At 43.3% G+C, this 25,178-nt stretch overlaps 2 protein-coding genes across 3 annotated transcripts in view; one reads left to right on the plus strand and one right to left on the minus strand.

The window, feature by feature from the left end:
* Positions 1 to 293: 293 nt before the first annotated feature.
* il22ra2 (interleukin 22 receptor, alpha 2) lies at positions 294 to 10,565 on the plus strand. The gene is made up of 6 exons (XM_063191278.1): positions 294 to 322; positions 841 to 1,047; positions 2,710 to 2,888; positions 4,233 to 4,402; positions 4,806 to 4,971; positions 6,435 to 10,565. Exons 1-5 carry the CDS (start codon positions 294 to 296, stop codon positions 4,953 to 4,955), a joined length of 735 nt encoding a protein of 244 aa, XP_063047348.1. The 3' UTR covers positions 4,956 to 4,971; positions 6,435 to 10,565.
* The window catches only part of map3k21 (mitogen-activated protein kinase kinase kinase 21), a 38,337-nt gene continuing 21,060 nt past the window's right edge, over positions 7,902 to 25,178 (minus strand). The window contains exons 5-11 of one of the 2 annotated variants that reach the window (XM_063191429.1): positions 21,983 to 22,223; positions 20,369 to 20,491; positions 18,564 to 18,668; positions 16,482 to 16,632; positions 14,127 to 14,224; positions 12,358 to 13,221; positions 7,902 to 11,737 (exon numbers count right to left, since the gene is read on the minus strand). In XM_063191429.1, the coding sequence (XP_063047499.1) occupies positions 11,223 to 11,737; positions 12,358 to 13,221; positions 14,127 to 14,224; positions 16,482 to 16,632; positions 18,564 to 18,668; positions 20,369 to 20,491; positions 21,983 to 22,223 (2,097 nt within the window). In that variant the 3' untranslated portion in view covers positions 7,902 to 11,222. The remainder of the gene's footprint in view (positions 11,738 to 12,357; positions 13,222 to 14,126; positions 14,225 to 16,481; positions 16,633 to 18,563; positions 18,669 to 20,368; positions 20,492 to 21,982; positions 22,224 to 25,178) is intronic. The other variant, XM_063191430.1, reaches the window with a different exon arrangement.

The raw sequence follows: 25,178 nt of genomic DNA on the forward strand, positions 1-25,178 counted from the left end.
TTATTATTATTATGGGGGTGGGCTCCCAAAACCTTAGCAGCGGCCCTGGGTCAGATGGCTGTACATCCTCGTTTAATCTGACAATAATATAACAAACTCACTTCCTCGTTTAACCTGACAATAATATAACAAACTCACTTCCTCGTTTAACCTGACAATAATATAACAAACTCGCTCTACAGTACACATCGTAGGCGCTGGTCGTATTTGACCCTATAAGGATTGCCTTTACAGGATGTTTGCATTGTCATGCCACATGCCACTATTTCCGCCACAGACTTCGTGGAATAAGCATGACCATCCGTCACACAGACGGACGCAGGTGAGCACAGTGACATTTTGTTTGTTCCTCAGTCCTTTGTTGTCTCTTCATGTTTCACTTCATCTTTGTCACTGTCAATTAACTTATTTATTACCTGTTGGGCTTGGTAGAGAAAAAAAGGTGATTTTGAATTTGAATTGTTATAATTTGAGTGGGCCTACAAGATAAATTGAAAGAAGAATGAGTTGGTGTTAGGTGGCAAATGAAAGTTGTTAGGTTTTCAAGAAATTTGTACGTGCATGGGTGCACGCACGCACGCAAGCACGCACGCACACACACACACACACTCAAAAATAGGAAGTTATGGTAAGGTTTAAATGTTCCTGTGCCAGGTATTGCACTCACAGACACACACTCTAATCAAGCTGCTATCATGTCAATATCAATTCCACTGCTCGTGTTGAGTAGTCCTATTTTCGTATGGAGTGCTGCAGGTCAGTATGACACTACCTAGGGTGAATTCAAGTAAACTGGGCCATTTTTTTTGCGTATGCACAAAATTGGCGCAATTTATCTTAATTCAGCCCTACCTATCTAATAATTTTGCTTTTTCTCCATTGCCAACTCACTTTTTTCATTTTTTTTTTAGTTACCTCAAATCAGGGTGATGACACCCCCTTGACACTGGACCTCAGATTTCAGTCTCTGGATTACAGGAATATCTTGCACTGGAAACTACAACCGACCACCTCAGTCAACGTTGTCTTCTCAGTGCAGTTTAAAATGTAAGTCTGCTTTTTTCAGCTCTTCAAATGGACTGACTCTTGTAGCATCTTCTTTGGTGCTTTTTTGTTGTTGTATTTTGTTGTTTTTTGTTTGCTAATCCTTCCTATTTCGCTGCACAAAAATGCAATCTGGGCCAGTGATTGATTGATTAGAGCCCAGAACATTCATACAGATTATAATAGAGTATGGTAATATTCCACCACGAATGTCATCCTCCTCCATGACTGAGGTTCCCTGAGCATGGTACCGTCCCACCATATTGCTCCCATTCGGGCGCCATTGTGGGGCTGCCCCCTTGCACGGGTGAGGCATGAATGCAATTTCGTTGTGTGCAGTGTGCAGTGTTCATTTGTGTGCTGTGGAGTGCTGTGTCACAATGACAATGGGAGTTACAGTTTCCCAGTTGGGCTTTTACACTTTCACACTTTCACATTTTAGTAAGCGCTTTGTTCTGCTGGCCAAGCAGTAGGCCTATATTTCTTCCATTTCAGTCTTCTCTGAGGCAGTCCATACAAACTGTAGAAGACAACACAGTCTTTGGGCTAGACCGTGACAACACGAGTGAAGCGAGGTACAACGAGTAGGGTCTCAGCTTCTGTTATAATGCATTCTGCACCTTGTCGAATAAGTAGACTGTTGATTGTAACTTAATACAGTGATGCAAAAAAGGCTTTTGATAGATTTGACTGGTTAAGCTGACTTCTGATGAGACAGTGCGTGAGTACAGTACAGGGGTGAGTTTCTCAAAAGAGAAGTTGTTAGCCTGTTAGCAACTTCGGTAGTTGCCAATGGGAACATGCATTGAAACCAACAAAGTAGCTAATGTAGTAAGTAACTTTGGTTTTGAGAAATTCACCCCAGTAGAGTAGGCTGGAGTGTACTTTGCCAGATTAAGCTTCTATAATCTCTCTGTTGTCGGGATAGTAAGACCAGAGAGAGTAGAGAGAGAGAGGTTCCATTGGCCCATTGTTTCCTGGTTCTATTGTGGCCCCCCTTAGGCAGACCTAGGCAGACCTAAGGACTGTTCTATTCATTGTAGGAGCATTATGACACGGCCCTTTAGGCAGACCGGAACCTGGTCATGTTAGGTGCCCATAGAAACCTATTATGTTGGCATATCTCTATACTTAAAGAATCTCTGGTAAGACTCAGTATATTTTTCTCCCCACAAAACTTGATGGTGTTTATAGAGCATCTTCAAGTTCAAGAATCTTCCAAGAAACTTCCAAGATTCTCAAAAATCTAAAAATTCTTACAATCCTTGTCCATCTGCAAGTCCAATGTGAGAGCAGGTTCTCACACTGAATAAAAACCTGCTCTCACCCTGAACTGACCTGAATGTTTGAGTCCACGCACCTGCTTATTTCTCTCTAAACAATTAGAGGACAACAATATCCTTGCAACCTGCAAGTCCACCTGCAGCTACACTACATTCACAACAATGCAATACAAAAAAAGATCATAGGCCCTGATGTGGCCAACCGTTTGGGTACTCGTCTCGTCTGCCATGTGTCCTTTGCCGACCCCTCCCCATCTCTCTCCCCATTCACTTCCTGTCCACCTCTCGAACTGTCCTATCATCAATAATGTCAAAAAAGACCAAAAAAAAGAGATAATGCAATTAAAAAATATATCATTGTAATTCAATGTCACCTTTCCAGATATGGCGAGAAGCAGTGGACAAGCGTAAGGCACTGTCAGAACATAACAGCGCTGCAGTGCGACCTCAGCAGACAGACAGCTGACCCGAGAGAGTGGTATTACGCCAGGGTGCAAGCAGCGACTAATGGCGTCCAATCAGAATGGGTCATGAGCTCTCGCTTCCATCCTCAGTGGGAATGTAAGTATCTGAATTCTTAAAGTTTCTTTTGTTTCAGACATGTAAACGTTTTTTATCTTTTACCTGCCATGTTTCGACGGTGAGACTGCCGTCTTCATCAGAGGGTCACGTGTTCCTAAGTGGATATTAGGCCTACGCCTGAAGGGCATGCGTACGTTTGGTTCAACAAAGCCATCCACGAGTTCAGTCAAAAGCAACTTGCACACTACTTATGCCGAAACAAAATTGAGCAATTTTATGATTTTTTACATTCAGATTTACGTATATATTGATAAAAGGATATGATTCATAGGATTGACATGGGACAGCCGTGGCCTAATGGTTACCGCAGAAATACATCAGCCGCGATCTGAGCGAGGCGAGCGACGGAAGTAGTTGACTTTGTATTGAGTCAAAAAGAATTCTGGACAAAAGCAATTCTGGAGACTAGAGCGATTTGCACGCCGAGCGCGACAGTTAGAAGTTGAAATCTTTTCAACTTTCTATGATGCGGTTCGGCGACAAGCCGCGACAGCCAATGACTGTATAGAGGTCAGTGACCACAGCCAATGGGAATGCTTGAATGCTTTGCCTTCTGCCTGTACGGACATACTCTAGTCTCCTCAATCGCTCGTATCGCTTGCTGCTGCACTCTGTCGCTTGAATCGCATCGCGCCTGGTCTATTCGCCCAGTTAGGGACCAGGACTGGACTGGTAATCTGGTATGCAGGGAATCTCTGAGGAGGGCTGATGCCCCTTTTTTTGTTGCTGTTGTTTTTTTTTAACTTGTCGGCCCTCTCAATTTAGATGGGGCGCCCCACTGGTTCTTCGCTAATATAGACAGTGGACTGAACTAATCTAAAAAGTAGGGGGCTGTCTAAGGGGCTTGTCTTTGCACTTTGTCTTTTAGGCAGCTAGGTTGTTTGTTCCTAAATGGCTGAAAATTCTGAATTCTCCGGGGACTGTTAGCAATACCCTGCAAGTTGCTTTGGATGTCAGCTAAGTTTCAATATAAATACAGTGTAATTCATGCAAAGTAAACAATGAATGGGGGTAGATTTTAGGACTTTTTGTATTCTCTCATAGGGGCCCATTTCTTGAGTTAAAATTTTTTAATGATTTGCGCTAAGCCCCCCACATTTGGGCTTGCATGCCCATGGGGACCCTGGTTCGAATCCGGACGGGGTTATTTCCCAACCCTACCACATCTCTCTCCACATTCATTTCGTGCCACTCTCCACTGTCCTATCTGCAATAAAGGCAAAAAGCCCATAAAAATATTTAAGAAAATAAAAAAGAAAGAAAGAATTTTAATAATTTACTCGAAGTGACCAATGGATGGGTGTGTCTTGATTGTTTTTGCAGCACGGTTCAGCCCACCAAAAATGAAGCTGAATGTGACACAACACAGTGTGGTGGTTCGGGTCCGTCCACCTCGAACTCCTCTGAGAAGGGACGGTGGACAACGAGTTCCCGTAACCAGATACCAAAGGCTCACGTTCAGGATATACCTGCTTCATGATAATGTCATACAGGTGAGTGGCAGAACTTCCTCCTTTAAACTTCTCTCTCTCTCCCTCTCTCTCTCACAGGCGATCTACTGTAGGATTCAGATCCTCAAAGTATGGCTGTGTAGACACCAAAGGCAAAAGTGAGAGTGTTATTAATTTCATTACTGAAGTGTTATCAGGCTTTTCATCATGACGCAGGGTGCGAAAATCTGTGCAAAGTGCTGCAAAGTTACAATGCATCCTGGTTAGGAATCTAGACATTCCAATCTAGAACGCACTGTGATTGTACAATGCGCATGTGCGCTGACACACTGACACTTTTTTATATCCTTGTATTACAGAATCAGAAAAATCATTCAGGCAGAAAAAAAAAACATTTGATGTACATGTGATTCACACTGACCGTTTTTGTTCATCAACACTGTAGGAGCAACATGAAATGGACAGCTCTGCCTTAGAGTTTGCCTTCACGAACCTGGATCCCAAAACGACGTACTGCCTGCAAGCTGAGTCCATGGTCCTTCGACGGGGTCTAGTGAGTCGGAGGGGGCCCAAGAAGTGTTTCACCACCTCCTAGCCAGAGAAGGATAAAGGTGGGTTTGGGTTTACAAATGAAGAACTCTTTTCCAAAACGGTATATCCACCATTTTTGGCTTTTTGCATTTTAATATTGGAATTGACTGTTAAGAAGTCCTATAATCGATGTGTGAATTCTTGCCATTCAAAAGTTTTCAGAACATACTTTTAAAACCTCTATAACATGCATTTTGCAATGCAATTCAACGGAATGCCCAATACAAAAATGACAATTTCCCAACATTCTATAAAATGGATACATCTCATTTTGGAAAAGAGCTCTTCAAATGTTTTAGTCTGAAAATGTCTGTATATCCAGGCAGTAGAATGGAAGACCAATTCCATCCTCCTAGATCCCTCCCACCCTCTCCATCCTTCTTTTGAGCTGCTTCTTTCTGACAGAGGGTGCCTGCCTTTGGCGGAAAGCAATTCACAATCATTCCTTCATTCCAATATATACACAGAACACTCGTTTCTCAAATGACACTCACACACGCACACACACGCACACACACACACACACACACACACACACACACACACACACACACACACACACACACACACACACACACACACACACACACACACACACACACACACAAGCCAGCCTTCGATCAAAAGACAATTTTCTAATATGGCAACATATTTAAGCAATATGACCCGAGTGGAGGGATGATGTGCACTGACATCCTCCCTGGTGTGGTTCGGCCATAGGCACGAACTATTGTATAATAGACAATAATGCTTTTTGAATCTTTGAATGAATCTTTTGAATCTTGAACATCCCTACTAAAGAAGTCAAGATGGCACATGTCCTTTCCAGTCAATTCCATTGTAAATGTGTTTATTTGCAACACAAATAAAACACAATTAATAGAGAGAAAGGGCAGGCAAAGAGGATGAATGCACACACCGCTAAAAAGCACTATACTTCACCTTCTAATGTGGGTGAATTGGTTGCTGGAGTAGAATTTCATGTTTTGCCAGCCCAGCAGCCACAATTGCAACATTATCTCACAGAATTCTGTGCAATTAACACAGACCATTGTGACCAAAAAATTGGGCAAGTTTCACAGATTTTTTTTTTTAAAAGCCGTGATGGGGTAATATCACGGAAATGCAAAATCCGTGGAACTGCCACAGATCTTGTGTCCAAAAAGTTCTTGCTCATTTCACGGAATTCAGTGAGATCATGCTGTGTAACCTGTACAGAGATGTTTTTTAAAAGTACATCTTGCACTTTTGCTACTTTACAGATAGGCCTACTGTATTATGCACTGAGTTATAATATTACATTATATTATATTATATTATATATTATATAATACTGCTCGCCTCACTTAGTAACAGACATATCAGTGTTTTAATTTTTGAATTGGATTGGATGCTGTTTTTGAATCAAATATTAAAGTGCATTTTATTAGGTGGAAAATAACTCCTCACTTTGTATTTACCATATTTTTTCTTCATATTACAGCAATGAGGAACCAAGCACAGGAGAAGGCTGCAGACCGTTACAGTACATCCATTGCACTTGAACACGGAACCCAAAATGCCCCCACCCCCCCATGACCTCATGTGGTACTTTGCACATTGCATAGTGTTTGGTATAACGGCGAATAGCAGAGCAGTGCTGGGCAATGCATGTTTTACAACACATTTATTTATCCTTGACATTCTTTGACTGCATCTCTGCAGACACAGAACTTTCAGAAGAACCATGAGTAGTGTTTTTAATCTGTTCACCAATACCTCAGTATAGTACTGTGCAAAGGCATTTGTCTAAATTAGAATATTGTTGTTATATGATTGGTGTTGTTTCGTGTGTGTGTGTGTGTGTGTGTCTGTGTATTTATTGGAGTGACTTTGTCTTTAGCCAGACATAAAACAAATCTACAATTAATAGTGCAATTAAATTCACATTACAATTACATTATAGTACACTTCTCTGACGCCTTCATCCAAAGCGACTTAGTTTGCTTACAGGGTATTGGTTACAGTCCATGGAGCAGTGTGGGGTTTGATGCCTTTCTACAGGGCGCTGCATCCATGGATGGATATGTGGGGAGAAGGGTGGGATTTTAACCCGCAACCTTCTGAACATTTGCCAATTATCTCACTAATGAAGTGTCATCGATGTGGACAGACACTATGTTTCTTTTTAAGTAAACAGTCAAACTTGAAATCCAAATACTGTGCATTTAGCTTCGACACATTTAGTGCAGTACCTGACTGTGTGACACCAGGGGTGAATTTCTCAAAACCAAAGTTGCTTTCTACATTAGCTACTTTGTTGTTTTCAATGCATTTTCCCATTGGCAACTACCGAAGTTGCTAACAGGCTAACAACTTCCCTTTTGAGAAACTCACCCCAGTTTTGTAAGATTCATTAGTGGTTTACATGACCCCATTGTGGTGTGCTGCAAGAAAACACTTCATGCAGAGACTTTGGGAAGCAGGGGCCTATCCTACAAAGCTGGGGTGAATTTCTCGAAACCAAAGTTGCCACATTAGCTACTTCGTTGCTTTCAATGCATTTTCCCATTGGCAACTACCGAAGTTGCTAACAGGCTAACAACTTCCCTTTTGAGAAACTCACCCCTGGTTCAGGAGTAAACCAGGTTAAGAGGTAAATCATCTAATATTGAGGACTCCTGGCTCCTCTATTAGATGATTTACCTCTTAACTTAACCTGGTTTATTCCTGAACCAACTTTATGGTCTATGACCTATCCATGTCCTTTACTTTTGCCCATTAATGTGGGTGTCCAGGCCTACAATACAGGGGAAAGCACAACAATTGTTTTGTACATATTTTCATATACAGTAATGTAACAACTATTAAAAAGTCTTATTTCTTTTAATAAATTTCATGTTTCAAAATCATTGTTAAGACAAAAATTGGCAATTTCTACACATCTCAGAATAAAGGGGAAAAAGTGAGATATCCTGGTCAGTCTTCTTTATTTGAGGGTATCCCAATGAATCATCTTACAGAAGCTTTCAACCTGCACATTTACAGTCCTGTCAAAATGCCGTTTCTTTGAACTGCGTTTAAAAGCAACTAATTGTAATCAACTTATCTCTTGTAATGTAAAATTTGGGGCAGCTGAATTCATGCATTAAAAAAGACAAGCAGTTTTTTTTTTCAAGTAAATCTCATTATTGCTTTTCTATGCCATATAAAACCAGAAACCTCGTGAAAAATATGGACTTTGAGGACTAAACCAAACTCCAAACCCAACTGATACATTCAACAGCTCTCTGTATTCTAACAGACTTCAAGAAAGACAGTTTAAGCAGGAGAGCAATTTCTGTGACAGACACTGGACAAAAAAATATATAAAAGACCATCTCAGGACAGGAAAAATGGAAAGATGCAGGAATCATTCCTGACCAGAAGAAGTTAGAGCAGCATTCTCAGGAAATGGTATGTTCTGTATGTTCCAGAATGTAGCACTTAACTGTGCAGTTTGTCAGGACAACCTTTAAAAAAAATCTATTTCAATGTTCATAAACTGTATACATACTGTACATACAGCCTTTGTTTACTGTGCAAAAGATGTACCTATTGGCAGGCTCTTCACACAGTTGCCAAACCAAAAAAATAAAATAAAATCTAAGGATGTTGGTTTAAAAGGCAGACATTTGTTCAAATACAAATTCATTCGTGAAGAACGGAAAATGATAATACAAAGCATGAGAACTTTCTCACAGCAGGCCAAGACAGAAGCCCTCCAGTGTGGTGTGCATTTCCTCACGACTCTTCATGACAATGGAGATGCAGGTTGGTTATGGAGCAAAGTACTGAACACCAAACCCAACCAAAATGTAAACCAAACAAATCAGAGGCACCTTGAAACGACAACTTGCAGAGAGAGACTTTGCAGAGTTACCGCTGTGTGTGTGTGTGTGTGTGTGTGTGTGTGTGTGTGTGTGTGTGTGTGTGTGTGTGTGTGTGTGTGTGTGTGTAAAAGGCCTTGTGAGGATAACTGCCCTCATAAGGAGATGGGGTTCTTGTGTGCTACCGTTTTCCCAAACTGATGGTGCCTTAACATTGCTCTTCTTTAATGCTGCAGGAATGAAGTCCATATTTTGTCATAAGGCAAATACGAGTAACAGACCAGTGTAATATGAACTTAATCTGATGGGTTACACTGATTTCGCATGATCACACAATGTCACAATATCATTAAACAAGCAATCAATCAAACATGTGCAGTGATTTTACATCTCTACTGCAGTACAGTAGTCTGTTTCAAAAAAAAAAAAATGAACTCTTGAGGGAACGATCAGATGTCTCATCTTAAAAGGTACACTGTGTAAGATTTTTAGATGTTTATTTCCAGAATTCATGCTACCCATTCACTAGAGTTACCTTTTTCATGAAAACTCACCCCCACCATTAAATTCTAAGCATTCATTATGACTGGAAAATTGCGCTTTTCATACATGAAAGGGGGGATCTTCTCCATGGTCTGCCATTTTGAATTTCCGGAAATGGGCATTTTTAGCTGCAAAATGACTGTATTTGGGCCATACTAGAAAAAACAAGTTTATTACTTAATAAACTTTCACGAAAAGATCAAATTTGGCAATAGGCAACCCAGTTTCAATGAGCAGCATAGTTGCAGTACCTTTTTTGACCATTTCCTGCACAGTGTACCTTTAAGCACTTATGTGGATAAAACTTTTAACAGTGCCGTCTCCGCTAAACTAAAAAAAAAAAAGAAGTCTTCAGCTGATCACAGCTCACTTCAGTACAACACCCCAGGGCACCTTGGCTGTATATATACACAGTACAACACTACACGTACACATCATAAACACTGTAGGGATGGAAACAAACATCACAACGGTAAGAAGTACCAAATAAAAAGCTTGATGTAAAAAATAAAAAAAAAAGGCAAAAAAACAAAAACAAATGAGGTTTGTTCGATTACATGGAGCATATACATGTGGTAATGCCCTGGTCTTAGTTCTGAGGGGTCTGGCATTCACACTGCACAAAGATGTGCATTCCAATACGCAACCTTGCGTCCTCCACTTGTACTTGTGGCCTCGTACCAGGAAGTAATACGTCGGGATGACATCACTGACAACCGTATTGTATTTCAATAACTTGCAAAAGCTCAATTGTAAAGTCATTTTCTCATTTTCAAACAGAATGTTAAATGAAGAATAGTCCCCCCAAATTTGTGTTGGCTAGGCTGACAGCGGGGAAACTTAATTGTTTTCTCCACGGAGGTGGGGCATCAGCAAAACGTGAGGCCACAAGCCCAAGTGGAGGACGCAAGGTCGCATATTGGAATGCACTCAGAATGGAAGGAGGCAGGATGCCATTTTTCACAACCTAAAACTCTGGAATGATCACTTCATGGATTAAACATTTCTTTTAAAAATGTCTTTCGTCATATTAAATTACCTAGCAATAAAATACAGATATAAATAAAAGAGAACAACAAAAAGAGGTACAAATCCGACAATGAGACACCAGTAGCAGGGGGCCTAGGTTAAGGTCAGTTCGCAGCCAGCATGAGGATGGCCGGTTTATAAGAACCCCAAATCCAAACAAACACACATCAGGAAATCCAGTGATTCTGACAAGGCCACCAATTGGCAGTATGCTGGTGTGGCCACCAGGTGGTGGTATGCTGGTACAGTGGGTGAGTCAGGCCCTCAACTCCACAAAAGTCACATTTTCACCCACTTTCTACATCGACATCTTTCAAAACCTGCACCACTGAACTTAATCTAAAAAAAACAAAACAAGGTACATTGTGAACAATTGTTTTCTTACGATTCCAGTGTTAAAAAACAAAGTTTGTGCTTAACGTTTTTTGCCCAATAAGATGCCAGTGTAGAAAATAATTCGAAAATAGAAAACTCGTTTACGAGGACGCAAAAAAAGGCAGCAGTCTGCACTTTGTTCGCGCTCTGGATGGGAGAGAGGGGAGAGTGCAGCAAAACAGTGGAATGGATGACAGTGGGAGACACCTAGATGTGCTCCATCAGTCTGTCTGTCTGTCTTGGACCATTAGGCCAGTCCTATCCCAACATCGGGCACACAGTCAGGACTGTCAGGTACAGGAGCTCTATCTTTGTAAGTTACCCCAAAATCATAGAAAAAAAACCCCCCAATGTCTCTCCTAATTTCTTCTTAGGAGAGAATAAAAAAACCCCAGTGTTCTCTCCTACGTAATTTCTTCATAGAGGAGTGGAAAAAAAAAACAATATTCCCTCCAAATGTCTGAAATTTGGTCCCATTAGGAGAGGAACTCCTTCTCTATCTGGAAGACGGAGGTGCGGCTGGACCCGCTCTGGATGCGGCACAGGGGGATGGTGCAGTCGCGCTTCTGGCCCTCCGTGTCCATGTCCAGCAGCGAGCGCCCGCCGCCCCCGGGCCCCGCCCCCTGGCCCCCCTTCATGTCCGCCGCGGTCAGCCCCAGGCCCTGGGCCACGCCCTGCGCGCTCCTGCCTCCCGAGCTGTGGCCCAGCGAGTAGCTCTTGTTGCGGCCCTTCAGGAGGCCCCAGGCGTGCGGCCGGCCACGCAGCGACAGGGGACGCGGACGCGGGATCACCGTGGAAGCTGCCGTCGTCGCCGAGGAGGAGGAGGATGATGTGGAGGAGGAGGAGGATGACTGTGGTGGTGCTGGTGCTGGTGCTGGTCGGTCTAGAGCTGCCTCTGTTGTGTCCGCTCTCCTTTGGGATGAAGAAGACGAGGTACTGCTGGCTACTGGAGAGGCAACAGACGGGCTGGTGTGGTTGGACGTGCCGTTGGCTGTGGGGAGAAAGGGGGGTGGGGGTGGGGTGGGTGGAGAAAATATATTTGATGGCAACACTGGAATCAGGCTGAATCAGTCAAGGATCAGCAATGCAACAACTCAACCCTTGGCTTACTACGTCAACACACATGCCTTCAGTTTCATTTTTTAGCTTGTTGTTACCAGACACTGTTGTAATGTAGTACTAGTGTAGTACTATCGTAGTGCTATCGTTTTTTTTGTTTGTTTGTTTGTTTTTTTTCAAACGGTGCACAATGTGAGGCGGTATGAAGAAAACATACAGTATATACTGTATGACAGTACATTATTAAGCAGACTTTTGACCAGCGCTTTGACATTCAAGCAAGTACAAAGTACAGCAGTAGAAAAGTAATGTAGAAACAAATAAGAGCAGAAAAAAATAGTGGAGGACCTATGAAATGTAGTACAAGTTAGAACCCATGACCAGAGGTGAGTAGAGCTCGTTATGTTATGCAGGGAAGTCCTTTCGGAGAAGATAAATGTGCTGTATATATGCCCAACATAGATCACATTACTTTTAATACGTTGCATTGATTAAAATAAATGATGCAACAAAATGCAACACATTTCTGGGATGGAGTTTCAAATGACTCACCTGTGTGAGCGGCAGCCGAGGCTCCTTTTTTGCGCAGCTGAGTGGATGTGGATGAGGATGTGGATGTGGATACGGGCGGTGGGGGCGGAGGAGGCGTGTGCTTAGCGGGACTGGCAGCCTCGCAGGAGCCCTTGGGGTCGGTCGGCAGCAGGCACTTGGTTGAGTTGCACTCTGAGATGGCCGACATGGAGAGGAGGTTGATGGGCCCAGCGGAGGAAGAGGACGAGGAGGAGGAGGAGAAAGACGACGACGACATCAGCTCTTCTTTACGAGACGCCTTGCTGCCGCCGCCGCCGCTGCCTGGAGGGCTGGTGCTGCGCCGGAAACGCGTGGCGCGCTGGAACAAGCCCTCGCGCTTCTTCTTCTCCTCTCGGACCTCCGGCTCATCACCGCCACCCCCGACACCGCCACCACCACCAGCAGACGACGATGACGACGACGAGGAGGGCGCTCTGGCGGAGTCGCGTACGTCGGAGCCAAGCGCCACGGAGGCCAGCAGGGCGGCGCAGCTGTGCAGGATGGCGTCCAGGCGCCGGCGGCCCGAGCTGCGCTTCAGGCTGTTGGTGGGCGTGTGCTGCGGGGTGGTGCTGGCCGTCGAGCTGGCCGAGGTGGCCGCGTCCTCGTGGCTCTCCAGCGCCCCCGACGAGGATGAGGACGCCGCGTTGGTGCAGGAGGATGAGGCGGCGGCACTGCTGCCCGAGCACCAGGCACCCCCTCCCCCTCCCCCACCACCACCACCACCCGCCTCGCCCTGCTCATCCTTCCACAGAGGTAGATCGATGTACACCTGATTGGGGAACTTCAGCTGCTTTGGTTTGCAATCCAAGCCGTCCATGTTCCCGACACCCTCCTCTTTGCCGGAACCTGATATAAGACCAGAGAAGTTTGTTAACGTTGAGTTAAGTGGGAAATACTTACTTAACCCATTTTGTCCTAAGCCCTTTTTGGGTGCCCTCTGCCTATTAAATCCGGAATATCTCAGCCTCCGAAGCACATAGAAGCATGAAATGAGTTACATGTAAAAGCCAAGACCCTCCTCTACCATTATAATGTGTTCATTCACCTCTAACTTATCCACATATTTAATAAAACAGCTCAAATCTCAGAATCCTGAATGCAGCGTAGTGTCTCCAGGACACAATGGGTTAACAAGCATTTTCAGGTTGCCTTTGATGTGTACCATTATGTAAGGCGAGATGAATGATGACTGTTTACAACACAATGCAATAATCCTTAAACGAGTTTAAAAAAGGCTGCTCTCTCCATAGACGTTTTTTATTTTCTTCATTTTATCCTCAGTGTGTAATATGTTCAAGCTTTTTTTCTTTTTAAAGGTATTAAATCTCAACACCAATTATATCGCTGGTTTTCAGATGGTAATTATATTATGGTAATTATATTAATTTGGTCAGCATTCAAAGAAAAGCAAAACTGAGTGGGTGAAGACTGCTCCAAACCCTTTCTAACCTTAAAGGAATGAATTAACTGCTAACACACGACCATATTGCCATGCCATTGTTGACATACTGTCCCTTTGCAGATTAAATTGAATGAGTAAATGACAACAACACTCAGATGTTCACTTTTTCATGACGAGGGCAAATAAGGCAGTTAAAAATCTGAGTGAGGTTCTCCTTTAACTTCTTCAATTGATCTGCTTACCACGGGAAGCAACAGGCAGTTAAACACTGAGAAGAACAATGAACAGACTGATGGTGTGAGAATGTGGCTTCCACTTTCAACGTTTTGTGGCTTCAGTTCAGACTGACCCTGTTCAGCAAACAGAGCTGCGAGTGGTACAGCTGGCTTATGGGTCTTCAGGAGACTGGTGGACCACGGGTTACTCCCATCTGACAGGGGGCGCACTCTGCAGAGACAAACCACACGGTCAAAGTCACTTCCTCCACTTGGCCGGGAAGTCCTTGTAAAAAGAGATTTTTAATCTCAACGGGTTCACTTTCAAGGTAAAATAAGGTTAGTTGAAAAGGTGAAATAAGGTTGAATAAATGTGAAATAATAATAATAATAAACTGTATTTGTATAGCACAGTATCATACAAGGCATGTAGCTCAAAGTGCTAAACAAATGGATAAACAACAATGTTAAAATAAAAACTAATGGAGTGAGGTAGGAAAGAGAGACATGTTTAAGTGTTTGTGATTTGTGAGCTAAATAAACGATCATAAATCAAGAAGCAATCGCTCACTGGGTCTCAATGTGACCGTCCTGGGGGTAATAAAGGACAACTTTAAAACAACAACAGCAACTGATTTTTATCACAGGATAGAAGGATCAGGAAGCGCACTCAACACCTTGTCTTCTTATACAGTGAGGAGAACAAGTATTTGATCCCTTGCTGATTTTGTTGGTTTGCCCACTAATAAAGACATGATCAGTCTTTAATGTTAATGATAATATGTATTATAATATGATGAGACAGAATATCAAAAAGAAAATCCAGAAATTAACTCTAAAGAATATATATTAATTGATTTATATTTAATTGAGGGAAATAAGTATTTGATCCCCTGCCAACCATTAAGAATTCTGATCCCGCAGATCAAATGGCACTTCCAATCAACTTGTTATCTGAATTGAACACACCTGTTAATAGTAACCTGCACAAAAGACACATTGAATCTGCAGAATCAGTCCATAGAATCAGTCAATCAATCAAACTAAACTCGCCAACATGGGACAGACCAAAAAGCTGTCAAAGGATGTCAGGGACAAGATTTTAGAACTCAACAAGGCTGAAATGGGCTCCTAGATATTAAGGAGCAAGCTGTTGGTGCATTTCTTCCCAATTTTAGGACATACAAAATGATCATCAATCATCAATCTTAGGCCTGTCTGTGGTTCCATACAAGATTTGACCTTGTGGGAATTTAATAACCAGAAAAAAAGAGATAAAGCACCTTAAAACTGTATGGGAGGAGCTAGGAAATGATCTCAAGGCAGCTTGAGGTCCCAATTACTAAGAAAACTATTGGAAACACTTAATACAACAACGGATTAAAATCCTGCAGTGCATGTATGGTACCCCTGCTTCAGAAGGAACCTGTTCAGGCTCACCTGAAGTTTGCCAATGAACATCAAACTGGATTAGGATATGATTGGGAGGTGCTGGAATCAGATAAAACCAAAATCAAACTGTTTGGCATTAACACAACTCGATGTGTTTGGAGGAAGAGAAATACTGCCTATGATCCCAAGAACAACACCTTCTCCAACATCATACATGAAAGTGGTAACATTATGTTTTGAGGTTGTTTGTCTGGCCAAGACACAGGACAACTTCACATCGTCAAGGAATGGATGAAGGGAGACATGTAAACGTACAATGCTGCATGCCAACCTCTTTCCCACCACCACTAGACTGAAGGTGGTTCATGGATTGGCCTCCCAATATGATAATAATCCATAACATACAGCCCAAGCAACGAAAGAGTAGCTCAAGCAGAAGCACATTAAGGTCATGAAGTGGCCTAGACAGTTTCCAAACATTAACCCTATAATAATCCTGTGAAGGGGACAAAAGATCCCATTTGCCAAGCTACAGTCATACAACTTAAATGATTTAGAGATGATCTGCAAAGAAAAGTGGACAAAAATCATTCCTAATATATCCACAAACATTGTCATTAACTGAAAGAAACATCTGACCTCTGTATGAGAAAGCAAGGGCTTTGCCACTGAGTATTTTGTCTTCTTTGACTAGAGGGGTCAAATACTTATTTTCCTCAATGGAATACAAATCAATTAAAATATATTCTTCAAAGTTATTTTCTGGATTTTCTTTTTGATATTCTGTCTCTCTATATTAGAATACATTTTATCATTAATATTATAGAATGATCATGTCTTTATTAGAGGGCTAACCAACAAAACCAGCAATGGATAAAATACTTATTCTCCTCACTGTACTTTACACTGGGTGCTTAACTTAGTCAAAACTCTCAAATCTCAAAAGAAAGTGAATAAAGAAGCACTCATCAGATTTATTTTTTCATTTTTAATCGCCGGCGATTAAAAATGAAAAAAGAAATCTGATGAGTGCTTCTTTATTCACTTTCTTTTTATCACAGGATGCCAGTTGAAGACGGCAGTCATCCATTCCTCACCTCTCAGCACAGTTTGCCCTCTCCTTGGTCTGGACAGAGCTGGGTCCCCAGGTACGGCCCTTCTTCTTGAAGCCCTTGCGGGCGTCCTCAAACTCCTCCGGCTTGTAGATGGTGCTGCGGCCCCACGTCCTGTTGCTCTCGTCCAGGGTCACTATCGTACAGGTCACACAAGTGTCGAAAATCAGCATTTTACGATCTAGCTAAAAAAACGAGATCTGTTTTAAGCAGTCCTGCGTGTGGTACTGTGTTAGTCTTCACCACTGAGGGTTAAAAACAAACAAACCAACAAAAACAAATGAAACACCATCGCCACCTGTTACTGTTGTTAGGAAGCTGGATGAGTCAAGTGAGCCTCCCCTCCACCATCCAAGAGCAGGCTATAAACCAGGGACATTTACTGTAGAAAGACCCCAAAATCAGCCCCAGACAGCAGTGAGCAGCGCAATCAGAGAGAGTAAAGAGAGAGAGGTTCCATTGACCCATTGTTTATGGGTTCTATTATTGGCGGGGAAATCCCCCTTTAGCCAGACCTGAGGACTGTTCTATTCAATGCTAGGAGCATTATGACACGCCCCTTTAGGCAGACCGGAACCTGGTCACGTTAGGTGCCCATAGAAACCTATTATGTTGGCATATCTCTATACTTAAAGAATCTCTGGTGCAATGCTGGGTTACCACCACAAACACAACCCCCCAGGAACAGCAATGAGCAGTGTAATGCTGGGTTACCATCACTTTTTTTTTAAACAGTGACATAACAGGAAAAAATGAACATCTCTCTCACTGAATACTTCCATCCGTGTGACAAAGCTTCACTCCCATGAGTATGTGGCGTCGGTATGTTTGAATAACCCAGCATTTCACTGCACTGTAGCCTGCACTACTATTTACAGCAGGGGTGCTCAACTGGCGGACCCAGGTCCGGATGCGGACCCAAACGCAATGTCATCCGGACCAAGACAAAATCCATCTGTATTTAATATGTATAAATTATACATGAGATTTCGCTGCCATGCGATCTATAGGTGTATTTCTGCAAAGCCAGTCTTATGACAAATAAAAGTATCATCACTATGACAACTCAGCGAGTGAGCAAGAGGCCAGTGCGGCCAGCGAGTGAGGCTATTTTCTGCATCGGTCCGTAGCGACTTTTTTGGACCATGGAAACATACGAAATTTGGCGAGTGGACCTTTCCAGTTTCTAGTTGAGCACCCCTGATTTACAGCATGTGTCTGTTATAGAGCTTGAAAGTCCCGCCCCTTAGTTCCGCGTTTCACGGGACCTAAGCTGACCATCTAACAACATGGTAGCGAGTAAATATCTTTTGATCTCAGTCATGATATGCGCTGGGCTACAAATATGCTGTTTAAGAGGCTAGATAAAGATTATTCATGCAGAAGTATCAATGTTTTGTTCCGAGGCCGTCGGCATGAAAAATGTGAAGAAACACAGCTTTCTAAAAAGTTTGGGGGTTCGTACGAAAAATTAAGCAAAAATATCAGAAACAACATATATGGAGCTCGTGGCACAACTCGAAGGGGATCGAAATATCATTTTAATACTGCCATTGGATTACATGCTACGATTTTCGGCTAAAAACGCCGTTGAGGTCCCATGAAATCGGGGGAAGTGACGTCACTTTCAAGCTCTATTAGCAGGTCAGGAGTCAAGACATTATAGACTGCTTTCACTGTGTGCGAGATAGGGAGATTATGTTTGGGGGTGGATTGGTTGGGTAGTGTGTGTGTGTGTGTGTGTGTGTGTGTGTGTGTGTGTGTGTGTGTGTGTGTGTGTGTGTGTGTGTGTGTGTGTGTGTGTGTGTGTGTGTGTGTGTGTGTGTGTGTGTGTGTGTGTGTGTGTTTGTTTGGGGGAAGGGAGGGGTGGTGATAGCCAAGGCATAGTTGTTTTGTTTAACATCCCCAGCTCTTGGAAAGCTGCAACCAAATTAACCACTTAAGTGTCAAAGCGCAGAAAGCTGGAATTTGGTCCTGCCACAGCTGTGCAAAGCTTAAAAGCCAACAGACAAACACACAGAAACACACAGCACTGGAGTCCCACACAGCTGCCGGCCGGTTCCTTGCCTTTCTTCCTAAAGCCACTAGAGGGAGCGCATTCGCTGGTGAGATCCACGTCCTGCTGGTATACATACATACTGTTCCTGGGCACTGTCTCAGTGTGTGCACTCACTGGAGGAAGAAAACATCGTTATGCAGTTGTGACACACCACTCTGCACCAGAACATGTCAGGGGTGGATCGCAGGACACCTGAAACAACACTGCTTCTAACCTGCTAGCAACCCATTTGTTTGCTAACTTGTTACTAGTTTGCAATGAACTATTGCAGTTCAGCCGACTACCATCTATTATATTTACTTTAGGAGATTTTACTTACCTATCGTACTTTACTTATTCCATGTTCCATTCCGTAAGAAATAGGGTATCAGGGCAGTGGTGTCAAACTCATTTCAGCTCAGGGGCCACGTACAGCCAATTTCTGACTCAAGTAGGCCGGATAACTTTTTGACATACTTACAGTACCGGTAGTTTCTTTTTCTACAGTCTTGGGCCAGATGGAAGTATCTAGCTGGCCGCGCTCGGCTGCCGGGCCTTTATTACTTCATCACTTTACTGTTATTGGTCCATCACTGTTGTCACTTGTCCTATCTCGCACTTTGATATCAGTTTGTTAATGTCAGTCCTGTGTATGTCTATGACATTTCATGGTATAGAGAGAGAAACATTTCAATTTCCTAGTATGACCTGAACATCTGAAGAAACTGACAATAAAAGCTAACTTAACTTGACTTAAATTTGACACCGCTGGTATAAGGTATTTTCTGTCTGGAGCATCATATGCCTATTTTGTCATATCCCACCGTGTTGAAGAAGTGCTTTATCAAATGTTGTTATTGAATTCACATTACAACACTGAAATAACCAGCGTCCCACAAAGAAATGGGTAAATATGCAGTGAAGTTAATTCAGTAAACAACAACACATTACTATAAAAATAAAAAATAAACACCATTCTGGACCAAGCTAGTTGCAGAGCTAAACCATCAGGCCTGTTGTACTGGACCAAGGAGAGATAGATATATAGGAGGGTTTACTGACGTCATAACAGCGTAGTACGGAATGATGGCGAGCGGAGTACAATTCTTCTTCTACGGTCAGGATTGGAAGCATGGTTAAGTGCAATGCCACTTCCGCGAGGGTCGGAGTGTGGAACAGGTCATAGGACAGCGAATGGCATAGGACAGTGAATGTTTGTCAGCTGTCCTTAATTACCCCCAGCAATTACTACTGACCAACAGCTGCACTTAATTTGGCCACACACTGAACACTGACAACCGGATATTCTCCTTCGGATTTCAGAGTACGGAAATGTTTGTCGCACCCACTGACCATGCGCAAGGGAGTTCATTTTCCATCCACTCGTGTCCTCAGGCCACGCCCCCGCACTACAGCTTGGCCAATGCATTTACCCCCGAGAGATTGTTCTTCTGTGTGTACCTTCCTTGGACTGGACTGCGTGTCTGGACTGTGGCTGCATAGAATGAAGACGAGCCATGTAATAATGTGACTTAGTTACACTGGATGGCGCACAGGCGGGGTATGAGGTTGGGGGTAACGTGACTTATGCTGGATGGCACGCAGGCGAGGGATGAGGGTTGGGGTAAACGTGACTTATGCTAAATGGCTCGCAGTCGAGGGATGAGGGTGGGTAATATGTGACTTACGCTGGATGGCTCGCAGGGGAGGGATGATGTATGAGGGTAATATGTGACTTACGCTGGATGGCACGCAGACGAGGGATGAGGCCGGATAATATGTGACTTACGCTGGATGGCACGCAGGCGAGGGATGAGGGTAATATGTGACTTACGCTGGATGGCTCGCAGGCGAGGGATGAGGGTGGGGCTGCTGGGAGGGCTGGAGCTGGTGCTGTTTAAGCTCCGCCTCTTGTCCATGGAAGGAGACGCCTGCACCGTGATCTTGTGCTGGAAGTCTGCAAGCAAAGGTAGGTACAGTACACCTCATTGTATTGTTTTGGGTCTAACAATCACACAGCGCTAGGGCTGGGCGATATGGAAAAAAAAACAATATCACGATATGGATTACTTTATATCACGATAACGATATACATCACGATATAGCACAATTACATACGTTTTCAGTTATTCTCTTTATTTGCTGTTTATTTTTTCATGTCGCAAAACAACCTTTCTTTAAAATGGATCTTTTTATTCTCATTTTTACAGTTACATTAACTTATAGTGTGTATTGTGATGACATGAAATGTAATTAAATGATATTCAATTGTATAAAATTGATAAAATTACTATCACGATATAAACGATATAGGAGAAAGGTCACGATATACATTTTTATATCACGATAACGATATATATCGTCATATTGCCCAGCCCTACACAGCGCCCATTTATATTACATTACATTACATTACATTGCACTTAGCTGACGTTTTCATTTTGTTCAGAGCGACTTACAGTCATTATTTTTCAGGGTATTGGTTACAGTCCCTGGAGCAATGTGGTGTTAGGTGCCTTGCTCAAGGGCACTTCAGCCATGGATTGAGGTGTAGGGAGAGGTCAGGTGGGATTCGAACCTACAACCCCCAGATTGAAAGACCAACTCCCTAACCGTTAGGCCACGGCTGCCCCATTTAGGCTGACACGACAGCACCCCTGGTGGTATGCAGGTGGCAGCCTGTCAACAAAGTTGGGTGGATGGCCGAAAAAATAATGGCATGTCAATATAGGAGGAAGTGTCGTCTTTGGCTCATACGGTATCTTTGACCTTAATTTTTTAGGTTTTAAAACAATGGCCTTTATGAATGGGCAGCATACATTCTGAAAATGGGCTGATAAACAAATTATATACTCCACCTTTAACCCGTTAAGACATAGCGTTATAAATTTGCTGTTACCAGAATGGCAATGACCAAGTCGTAGTGCATTACTAAAGACCCTGTGTTACGTCATAGTAGTATGGTGGTACTGCACTTACCAATTATACGTCACTCATCATCACTTATCATCAACCTATCAATGACTATTACAGCGTTTCACTGGTGGAACTGTGTGCATTATGGGGGTACGATGTGTCAAAAAATGTGGCCTAACGGTAGGGCAGTGTTTCCCAACCAGGGGTACGTGTACCACTAGGGGTACGCAAGCACACCTCAGGGGGTATTTGGAAAGATGTAATATTAACAAATATGTGGAATGTAATCACATTGGGATAGAGGATAGATATAGAGCATGAGTGAGAGGGGTACTCATCATATGACAAAATTGCTTAGGAGGTATGCAGGATAAAAAAGGTTGGGAGACACTGCGGTAGGGCACTGGGCCACTACGCTGGTGACCCGGGTTCGATCCCCCCCCCCTCTCCCCACTCATTTCCTGTCCCGTCATTCATAAATGCGAAAAAAGGCATATTTAAAAAATCCTGCTGCCTATATAATAGACCTCACCTGAGGGCAAGCTGATGCGGTTGCCGTCCTTGAGCTTGAGCCGGCTGCGCTTGAACTTGCCCTTCCTCTTCTTGACGTTGGGCTTGTCCTTGTTGAGCTGGAAGATGAGGATGTTGAGCTCGCGCTCCAGCACGTTGATCTCGCGCTCGGCCAGCTGCTGCTCCCGCCGCTTCAGCAGCTCCTCCTGAGACTTCTGCTGCAGCGCCGCCCGCGTCAGCTCCTCCTCGCGAGAACGCAGCTCCTGAACACACGCACGCACGCACGCACACACACACACACACACACGAGGGCGCACGCACACACACACACACACACACACACACACACACACACACACACACACATCAAACAAATAAGAAAACAAAATGCACATGACATGAGGACACATCATCAATAAGGTAAACTTTGCTAAGAGACGTTGCCCCTCCTAGCGAGAACGCAGCTCCTGAACACACACACACACGCATGCACACAAACATGCACACCAAAACAAGAAAACAAAAAAATGCACATGAGGACACATCATCAATAAGATAAACTTTGCTAAGAGACATTGCCCCTCCTCGCAAGAACGCAGCTCCTAAACACACACAAGCATGCGGGCGCGCACACACACACAAACGCGCACACACGCACACATCAAACAAATAAGAAAACAAAATGCACATGAGGACACATCATCAATAAGGTAAACTTCACAAAGAGACATTGACCCTCCTCGCGAGAACGCAGCTCCTAAACACACATACGCACGCACGCGGGCAGGCGCGCACACACAAACGCGCACACACACAAACAAACAAGACAAGAAAAAGGAACATGAGGACACATCATCAATAAGATAAACTTTGCTAAGAGACATTGCCCCTCCTCGCGAGAACACAGCTCCTGAACACACACGCATCCACACACACACACCAAACAAACAAGAGAGCAAACAGTACATGAGGATAAAATTTCCTTGCACACACACCAAACAAGATGGTTAACTTCTCTGAGCTGCTCCTCACAGTAACGCAGCTCCTAAACAACATACACCAACCAATAAGAGGACAAACACACATCAAAAAAGTAGACTGCTCCTTCTCATGGTACTGCACCTCTTATACAACATTTACACAAAGCCAAAACTTTCATAAGAAATACTGCTCCTCCTCACAACAACGCAGCTCCTAAACACCACAACAGAAAGAGAAAAAAATACACATTGAGAAAGTAAACTTCCCTAAGAAATACTGCTCTTCCTCATGAGAGCACAGCTCCTAACCAACACCAGACCAGCAAGAGGAAAAGACACAACAATCTCAACACATCTCAACAATAAGATCAGCAATAAGCTACACTAACTTCCATGAGAGGCATTGCTATTTTCATGGGAGGGCAGCTCCAAACCAACAACACAAACCCACAACAGAAAAGAACACACGCCAAGAAATCTTCCCAGAAGATTTTGACAGCAAATCATCTCTTAACTGTTAAAGAGCTAACTGAAACACATAGACATTCTTCCCAAGAATAGACTTTCACACATATTGCTACAAATCTAGCTTAAAGGAAAGGTCCACCCTTTTTTGATTTTCACATATTTGCAGTATTTCCAAGCATTATTCATGAATGTGCAGGATTACATAGCTGTTTTGTACTCTGGTGAATTTTACATTCATTTTTAAGTAATTTATAAGTACATTTGATTAGGTTTTGTTTGCCCTCATAGACTTGCATTGCTACGTTTAACTTGGCTATACTGTTAAACTAGGCAATGGAAACACATAGACGAAAATTATATGCACATTCATGAATAATGCTGGGAAATACTGCAAATATGTGAAAATCAAAAATGGGTGGACTGTTCTTTTAACAATTGAGTTGAAGACACAACTTCCGTTTGGGCCAGCAGCAAATCCCAATTCAAAATAACGAGCAAGTGAGTGGGACGAACCGCTGATCAAATGAAGCCTGGAAACTGGAAGTGCATGTTAAAGCCTCTTGCTGCTGCTAATGCCTTTCTCTGTTAAGCTGACGATTAACTCACCAGCACAAAAACTAACCAATTAGAGGGAAAGCCGATTAAAACACTAGGCCTGCCAAATTTCATTTGCTTCAGAAAAACTGTCCTGCTTGCAGTGTGAATTAGTCGCCTGAACACTTTCACTGAAAACCCAATAATAAATATGATACATGGTATTGTAAAAACATTAATGTAACAAGCTTTTTATTAAATCAACATTTTTTGTTACTTTTTTGTGTTTTTTTTTCTCACAGAAGCGCAGGGAGACACTCTAAACTCTATGGGCAGTCATGGGTAAGCAGTTAGGGCATCAGACTTGTAGCCCAAAGGTTGCCGGTTCGACTACCGACCCGCCAGGTTGGTGGGGGGAGTAATTAACCAGTGCTCTCCCCCATCCTCCTCCATGACTGAGGTACCCTGAGCATGGTACTGTCCCACCGCACTGCTCCCCAGGGGCGCCATTGGGGGCTGCCCCCTTGCATGGGTGAGACATAAATGCAATTTCGTTGTGTGCAGTGTGCAGTGAACACTTGAGTGCTGTGTCACAATGACAATGGGAGTTGGAGTTTCCCAGTTGGGCTTTCACTTCACTTTCACTTCAATGAACTTTTTCTGATCAATTTAGAATGCCTGAAAGTACAGGAAAAATGCAAAACTCAGTCTTTTAACTGAGGAAGGTGTAAAATTAGCTTATTTTTCCAGAAGTGGTACAGTATCGCTTTAAAAGTCTAGGTTAAAACATGAGCACACAGAATGTTGGGTGGCAAGCCAACCTTCTCCATGGTGCGTAGCTTGTCGAACATCTCCTAAAATGAGCGAAACCTGCTCCAACTCCAGATAAATCATTTAAAAGTCTAGGTTAAAACATGAGAGCTCAGTGTGTAAGGGGACACACACACACTGAGATATTCGCGTTCGTTTAACGTGTCCGGGAGCATCGCGAGTCCGAGAGGTTCGCGGGCTGCCTTACACACTGCACAGTCAGCGTCTATGTTCTATCCGTGGGCAGCAGCCATTCATTTTCAATGGAGCCCGCTCATTGAACGCGGACGTCCACGCAGGAAAATAGACTCGAGTTGTATTTTAAAGCATCGCAGACATGTCCGGACGGGCCAGACATGCGCCGTGCTTACGCCGCGCTCTAACGGTTTCTGACCGACACCGCACACGTTCAGTGGACGTCCGCGC

The sequence above is a fragment of the Engraulis encrasicolus genome, chromosome 24, assembly GCF_034702125.1.
Source record: "Engraulis encrasicolus isolate BLACKSEA-1 chromosome 24, IST_EnEncr_1.0, whole genome shotgun sequence".
NCBI classification, from domain to species: Eukaryota; Metazoa; Chordata; class Actinopteri; order Clupeiformes; family Engraulidae; genus Engraulis; species Engraulis encrasicolus.

Coding starts and splice junctions, on each gene's coding strand:
- il22ra2 (XM_063191278.1), top strand. CDS start 294: ATGACCATCCGTCACACAGACGGACGCAG. Junction 323..840: donor CGTCACACAGACGGACGCAG/GTGAGCACAGTG, acceptor CAATTTATCTTA/ATTCAGCCCTACCTATCTAA. Junction 2,889..4,232: donor CTTCCATCCTCAGTGGGAAT/GTAAGTATCTGA, acceptor TTGTTTTTGCAG/CACGGTTCAGCCCACCAAAA.